The sequence below is a fragment of the Pteropus alecto genome, unplaced genomic scaffold (genome assembly GCF_000325575.1).
Source record: "Pteropus alecto unplaced genomic scaffold, ASM32557v1 scaffold125, whole genome shotgun sequence".
Lineage (NCBI taxonomy): Eukaryota > Metazoa > Chordata > Mammalia > Chiroptera > Pteropodidae > Pteropus > Pteropus alecto.
The window spans coordinates 5546585-5554149 of record NW_006436888.1 but is presented as its reverse complement, the minus strand read 5'-3'; the positions used below and the strand labels follow the sequence as shown (position 1 = coordinate 5554149).

Sequence of the window (7565 nt, the reverse complement as noted above, 5' to 3'; positions counted from 1 at the left end):
GGCGCGCCCAGCGACAGGGAGCCGTCCAGGCCGCCAGCCGGGCCGGGGCCGGGGCCCTCGGCGCCGGGCTCACCGCGCTCCTGCTTCTCGTGCTTGCGCTTGTGCGAGTCCATCTGCGACATGCCCACGACCGTGTGGCGGCAGCCCGGGTAGGTGCAGTGGAAGTGCGAGCACTTGAGCTTGTACTTGCAGTCGGGCACGGCGCAGTCGGCGCTCGAGCTGAATTGGCAGAAGCCGGCCGCGCTGATCACGTCCTGCTTGCCGTGGTGCTTGCGGTGCGCCGTGACCTTGGTGCTGTCCGTGCAGCGGAAGCGGCAGCGGAGGCAGTGGAAGTGCGTGCTCGTGCCCGAGAAGGGGCAGTCGGCGAAGTGGCAGCTGAGCGAGGCCTTGAAGCGCTTGAAGTCGTCCAGCACCAGGTTGTCCACGCGGTCGTGGTGCTGCGCGTGCTTGTACATGTGCGTGCGCCCGCAGAACTTGTAGCCGCAGTTCTCACGCGTGCAATGGTAGTGGGTGACCTTGAGCGAGAACTGGCAGGCCGCGTCCTTGCAGTCCTCGTAGAGGTCGAAGCGCCGGAAGCCCTCCAGCATCATGCCCTCGTCCAGCATCTTGCGGGAGGAGGCCGTCTTGCGCCGCTTCCCAAACGGTGACATGTCCTCAATGATCCAGAAGCGCTTTTTGGCGCCCGAGGCTGTCGGCAGGGATATGGTGTTCCCTGGGGAGGGGCAGGGGAGGTTAGTGGCCCTGTGGGCACCATTCCCAGGACCCCACCCACACAGGGTCCCCAAATCTGGTCAGAGGGCAGTATTCAGGGATAACTCATCTTCCTGTGCCTCTGGGGGGTCTCTCCTACTACCTCCTCCCCTCAGAATAGCCCGGGAGCCCCAGGCTTCCCCTTGCATCATGCATGTCTGTGGGATGACCGCACAGCCGTCTGCCGGGGTGGCAGAGCGAGCAGCTCTGGGGGATGTGGTGGCTGCTTCCTGACCAGTTTGGGTGGGAAGTGAGGACACGTCCTGGCGCTAATTGAAGCTGAAGGGGGAATCTAGGTCGGCAGAGTGTAATTACCCAAGTTGGACGCGGGCCAGGATGCCATCACACGCCAGCCTGTAATGAGGGACAGGCCGACTCCTTTTCCCGCCCACTAACCAGTTTCCCTGGTGGCCCACCCGTCTGCACGGGGACCAGCCTGCTCGTGCAGTGGGGATGCCAAACGCCCTGGGGCTGTTTGGTGCTGTAACTCCCTGCCCTGGGGAGCACCATCTTCTCCTTGGTACCAGAAGGCTCCTTAAGGTCTTATAGGGGTTTTCTGCCCCCATAAGCGAAGACGGCAGCTCTGCTGCGAGGCTGAGACTGGCACAGGGGCTCAGGTAGTGGGTGGGGATCTATCTGTGCCCCCGCTCCTGGCCTCGGCTGCTTCTCTGGACTCAGGACGTCCCGCATTGCAGGGCCGCCTGGTCAACTGTGTGGTTGTGCTTTTGTCACTCCCCTTTCTGGGAGCCACTGTAGCCCCTACGGGATGAGGGGAGACCAGCCCCTAGGGCTGCGGTCAGCTGGGGGAGGGGCGGTGGTCCTGGCACTCTCTGCCCCACGCCCTGAAAACGACAGAGAAGCCCTCAGGCCTAACCCTACCCAGAGCGGGAGTAGGCGTCCTCCAGCCCTTCCCATGAGGCTGACCAGCTCAGCACCCCCAAACCTGCCTAGAATGCCGGCCTCCATGGTAGCACCCTGCAGTGCTGTCCATTTGGGGAACAAACCCAGTCATCCACCTTTAGCAGGTGAAGAAAAACCAAGGGCTGCAATGGGGTGGGGGTGCCCGGCAGGGGACAAGGGAGGGTCTGGGGCCCAGAGATACAGGTGGGTGAGGAGTGGCTGCTTCAGGTCTAAGGTCACAGAGCTCCGTCTGGTTAATGCCAGTGACAGCTTTCCATGGTCTGAATTCCACCAGGGGGGGATCCCCTCCCCTGCTCTCTGCCATGGCCCTGGGCCTAGCACCGTGCCTGGCACCCCAGGCCGAATGTGAGGCAAGGACCAGGGGATGGAGAGGCAAAGCCGGCTGACGTGTAAGGAAGGACACCGCGGGACAGGACGGCAGGTCCCATCCGCGCAGAGGGCAGGCCGGGAGGCGCCTTGGCCACTGAGCACTTCTCAGGCCCTGGGCCACAGAGTGTCCCTTTCCTGCCTGGCTCCAGGAGTGAGGGTTCAGGCTGCTGTCAGGACTCTGCAAGCTGAGCGAGTCCCGGGCAGCAGCAACCCTCCCAAGAACAGCCTCCGCCCATCCTTTGTGCCGGTCCCAGTGAAACCCCGAGAGCAGAGGCCACAGGAACCCAGGGCTGGGGCAGGCACCCCCGTCTTGGGGCTCTGGCCAGGTGCTGAGAGGGGGTGAACCCCAGGGAACCCTGGCGGAGACATTGTGGCCTGCCCAGAGCTGAGCAGGAGCTGAGAGGAGCAGACCTGGAAACAGACCAGGCTCTCTGGTCTCGAGGGTGCTGGGCTGTGAGGGACACTGGGGGGCCTTGTCCTTGGCCCGGTAGGCCACGGAAAAGGGTCAGGTCCTGGACCACGGCTTTGAGGGTCGCCTAGGACAGTAAGCACTGGTGAGAAGGCGTGTGCGAGTTACCTGCAGCATCCTGAACTAGGGGGACGTCACTTTTTACTGGAGTTGGAGTGGCAGTGGCGGGCGGGAAGCTGGGCGGGCTGCTGATGGGGTGGGCCAGGCCCCGGGTGGCTCCGAGAGTGGCACTGAGCAGAGAGTATGAGAGACAGGGCGGAGAAAAGAGGCATGGGAGAGAGGGGAGGGGCGCCCGGAGCACAGCCGGTGAGAAGGATGGGGTCAGTGGGGGCTGCGGAGCCACGCAGGCAGCCTCGTCACCGGCGGCAGCAGGAGGAGGAAGAGGAGGAGGAGGAGGAGCCGGGCAGCCTGGAGAGGGTGGAGAAAAGCAGAAAAAAAAAAAAAAAAGAAGAAACAAACAAAAAAGAACCAAAATGAGAAACCCAATGGCAGAAGCAAGTATGACATGAAAACACGTGGACAGATGAGGCAGAGGTGCCACGAAGAAGAGCGGGGAGGAGGTGGCAGGAGAGCGAGAATGGGAGGGGGAGGCCGTGCAGGGGGAGGTCGTGGAGGGCTCGGCGGGGGCCTGCAGTGGAGCCCAGCCCGGGTGGGACCCTGCTCTGGGGCCCAAGGACCATGCTGGGGCAATGGCAGAAGGGCCAGAAGAGGTGCCAGGGCTGGGGAGGGCGGGCCGCCTGCCTACGCCCCTCTCACGCGCGGGCTCCTCTGGCTGGGGCTGTGCTGCTTTATTCTGTTGCTTTCAGGGAGGACAAGCCTGGGTCCTCTCCTGGAAGCTGAAACCAAGGGCAGAATGCTGGGGAGGAGGGCAGGATGGCAGGAGGTGACTTCAATGACCCATGTCCCCGACCAGCTGGGCCTGCTGCACGCTGGCCTGTCTTCCTTTGCGGACAACTGACCATGAACCTCCTGTCCTAAGAGGGACTGAGCAGTGCTGGGCCTTGGGAGGAGGGGCCCGACCCAGGCTAGAAGGTCCCAGGCCCCCACTGTCCCTTCCTGGCCTGCCGCTCACGCACTGGCCCCTGGCCCCTGGCTGCAGCTCACCTGCTGCGGTGCTCTCGTTCCCCACAGGGGTGCTGGAGCAGCTTCGGTCCATGGTGGACGACTCAGAGGACACAGCACCCGGGCTGCAGCCAGTGTAATCCATGTACTCGTCTGTCTCAGTGTCCATCAGGCTCGGGGGACCCTGAAAAGAAGCAGGGGTCCCTGAGGAAGCTGGGCTGGGGGCCGCACTGCCCACAGGGGGCAGAATGTCGCTTTGGGTGGGTGGCATGGCCCACCACCTGGAAGAGTGGGACGTGGGTGATGCCCCCTTGCCACACTGGGTTGGAGAGGGCATGGCCTGGCGGGGCTGGGCTCTCACCTGGGAGGGGGGCACACGATCGAAGTTCTTCCCCAGCATCCTCCGCATGTGCTTCCGGGCGTGGGAGGTCATCTGGTGCTTGAGGAGGAAGGAGAACTGGCAGCCCTCCCGGATGCAGTGGAAGTGGCTGTTCACTTGGTTGTACTTGCAGCCTGTGGACACAGTCCACTCGGCGTGAGCTTCCCCAAGCCGGCCAGAACTCAGGGCACTGTTCTGGGCAGGGGGAACTGTGGCCGACCAGGCAGATGGCAGCTGGGGAAAGGGCACTTCCCTCGTGATGGCATTCCTATGAGGAGGACTTGTATCCCACCCCTCCCCCAGGAAGTCCTAGGCCACCTGGCTGCCCAAAGCTTGGGCCTCCCCTCTGGCCTAACATAGAGGCATGTGACAATGGCAGGCTGGCCTCCATCCCCGACCCTAAACACTGAAAGCTCCAGGGGATCCAGGGCAAGGTACCCTAATGATCTGTCCACGGGGTCAACCACTTCCCAGCAAGCCACCTGTCGCCACATCTCCTCTGGAGAGCCTGGGGTGCTGCCTGCCCTCAGACCTTGTTCGGGTGGCCGCAGGCCTGCTGGCCCTCTGCCCTGCCCCCTCCCACCTCTACTCTGCTCTGGACTGAGAACAAACAGAACAGGCAGGATTGAAACAGTATCAGCAAAGGGCAGGTGAAGGCCTGTCCGTTGCCATGGCACCTGAGCTGGCCAGGTGTCTTATATCATCCCCCAGCTTTGTTTGGCCCCAGGTACCACCAAAAACACCCAAAGTTGAGTAAATAACAGCAACTACAGAATACTCTGACACCTGTAAACTGAGCCCAGGAACAGCATAGGCCACCGAGTGTTGACATCTGTTGCCATGGTAACCAGCCCTCTCCCAAGCCACGAATTCTTTTTGAATTAATACTTGAAGGAAAGGTTTGTTTCCTTTCTTTTCTGGCAGTTGACTTTGAGTATCTCACCCTTCCCCTAAGGAAAGGCCAGTCTGCAGTAGGCGGTGGCCCCACCTCTGCTCCCCCAAGACCCTGCTGCCATGGCCACCACAACAGGGCTTGCCTGCAGCGCACGTTTCTCTGCCCAGCTTGCCCGGCTCCCACCTGCCCTCTGGTCTCTGGTCCATTCTTGGGCATATTCCTGCCCCACATCTGCAGGCCTGTGAAGAAGAGGCTCCATCCTGAGGCAGGAGGGTCGGCTCTGCCCTCTGCCTGCTGGTCCTAGAGCCCCCTCTCCATAGGCATCCCCAGAGCGAGCTCGGGGAGGCTCTGTTCTGGAACTTGGGGGTCAGCTTCTCTGCCGGGGGCCCAGCTCTCAGCAGCAGAGTTAATTCAGGCATCTGCTGCCAAGCTTGGGGCCATCTGCGGCCTTCTCTTCCCAGCTCCATGCCCACCTTCTAATGGGTCACCCCAAGTCACAGAGCTTTGGGCTGAGCCTACAATGTACTTGTTTCTCCCACCAGGTCCTCAGCACTGAGCACAGTGCTTGCCACAGAAGTCGCCAAAAAAACCTTAGTTGCCGCCACTGCCACCCCCGTGACCTCCTGCAATAGCGCAGAACTCGGCACACAGCTGTTTCTGTGTCTGCTAAATGAGTGAATGAATGTCCCAAACCCCCGTAGCTAAAGTTACGGAAAGAGATTCCCGGACGGGGAACTTCCGGAGGCCCTAACACTCACCGGAAAGCCTGCTTGAAAAGGAAAGACAACCAGGTCCAGGCCTGGCCGCCCAGCGAGGGCCCAGGCATTTTCTCTGGGGTGGGTGCAGTGCTCCGAGTCTCCCATACCCCTTTTTGTGGGCTCTTGGGTTTTGGCTGTTTTCCCAGTTTGACAATGCCTGGCCTGTGATCTCTGTGACATTTTCGACAACACATGGAGCCTGATGTGCAGGGGCAGGAGGTAGATGCCAAGAGAGATGACTCAGGTCACAAGGGCCTCAGGGGCTAAAGCCACAGCCCTGCTACCTGCTACAAGTCCCCGGCCCCGGCCCTGACTGTCCGTACCTAGTCGGCCGCACTCCTCGCGCTTGGTGAAGTACTTGAATCCGTTGGCTGCCCGCCGCTCCGCCTTCTCATGCTTCTTTATGTGCCATGGCAGCTTGGTGGTGATGTTGGTCACAAAGTAGCAGCCGGCCCGGAGACAGTGGTAGTGCCCGCGCATCCGGAACTCGCAGTGCTGCACGGAGGGACAAGAGGGTCAGGACCAGGCAGGTGACTTCTGTGAGCTTCCACCTGCCCCAGGCCTCCGGGATGAGGTGGGCCCCTTGTACATGTGTTCTGTGCTCAGGATCAGAAAACGTAATCGGGTATCTTTCGCGTGTTAAAAAGCAGCATGCCCCTTTTGTCATTTGACTAAAACATCCTACCTGGTATTGCTGCCATCGCTCTCTAGTCCCACATCCAGTGCAGGCATCACTAATCTATCCTAGCTCTCTTCTCTGTATGCCCCAACCTAAGCAGACATCACTAATCGAGCCTCACACTCTTCTCTGTAACAGATCTAGGCTCATACTCTTCAACGTGCTCACCATGAAGGGAGTGGGCCTTTATGGAATCTGATCTGCCTTCCTGTCTGGGGCATGGATAGTTCAATCTCTTTATCTATCCAATGGGCCTATTTTAAAATCTAGGCCTCTGGGGAAAGGGCGCATAGCTAGTTCCAGGAGGCAGAATGATGCCAAGAGCACAGTGTCTGCTCAGCATATAGTCACCACTGAGGGTTAGGACGAAATGATAGACTTCACCGACTGAGTACCAATCTGAACCCCTGCCCAGGGGCCTCTAGGGCCCAGGGGCAGAAAGCGTCCTTCCAGAGTCTGGAGGAGGCCAGTTCAAAAAGGACATGAGAAATGGAATTTCTGCCAGGAGGAGCTAGTACTGGGTCCTATACCTCCCTGTCCCCTGCACCCCCCTGCCCCTGCCCCCACGCTGACCTGGTTGGGACAGAGACACTGCAGGGAGTAGTAAGCAAACTGGTCTCGCACGTTCACCAAGTTGTTGTTGGGGTTGATGTGGTCCAGGCAGTGGGACTCGGCCTTGCCTGAGGTTTTGCAGACGTACTTGCAGTTCCCAAAGAGACAGTGGAAGTGGAACTTGTTGGCATACTTGCAGTCCGTCGCGAGGCAAGGATCGCTGGAATGAAACCATAGCCCAGGTCATTGGCATTCCCGGTGCCCCGCCCGCCGACGTGCTGACATTTACTTGTGTTGGGGTTCTGCTCCCAGTCCCTGGTGCTGCAATCAAGAGGAATGGCCCCTGGGCTGCCCTCCTGCTCAACAGGATGTTTCAGCCCAAGGAGACTACAGATCCCAGCATGCATTGCTACCTTCTTTTTGGAGGTCTGATGGTGCATAAGGGATTACAGTATGAAGGCTGCCCAGAGCATTGCACGCTGGGACATGTAGTTTCCACGGCCACACCAGGATTATAGATAAGGATGGTTGCAATAACTTCTTGGATATGAAAATGAGGGATGGTGCTGCCAGCCCTGGCGGGATGCCAGTGAGGGCCCGGCTGGCATGCCACGGGCACCGCCCTGGATGGAGCTGACTGACAGGGTGCAGATGAGTGGGCAGCCCCGCCAGAAAGCGTTGCTACCCATGGGTACTCGGCCAGTGGGAATGCGTCCCTGGCGTCAGGTCCT

At 60.3% G+C, this 7565-nt stretch overlaps 1 protein-coding gene across 1 annotated transcript in view; it reads right to left on the bottom strand.

Annotated features, from left to right (window-relative positions):
* LOC112481764 (zinc finger protein castor homolog 1-like) overlaps positions 1-7523 on the bottom strand; it is a 15315-nt gene extending 7792 nt beyond the window's left edge. The window contains exons 1-6 of the mRNA XM_025048528.1: positions 7477-7523; positions 6856-7054; positions 5927-6098; positions 3933-4159; positions 3614-3755; positions 8-712 (exon numbers count right to left, since the gene is read on the bottom strand). Coding sequence (XP_024904296.1) covers positions 8-712; positions 3614-3755; positions 3933-4159; positions 5927-6098; positions 6856-7054; positions 7477-7523 — 1492 coding nt within the window. The remainder of the gene's footprint in view (positions 1-7; positions 713-3613; positions 3756-3932; positions 4160-5926; positions 6099-6855; positions 7055-7476) is intronic.
* Between the last annotated feature and the right edge of the window lie 42 nt (positions 7524-7565).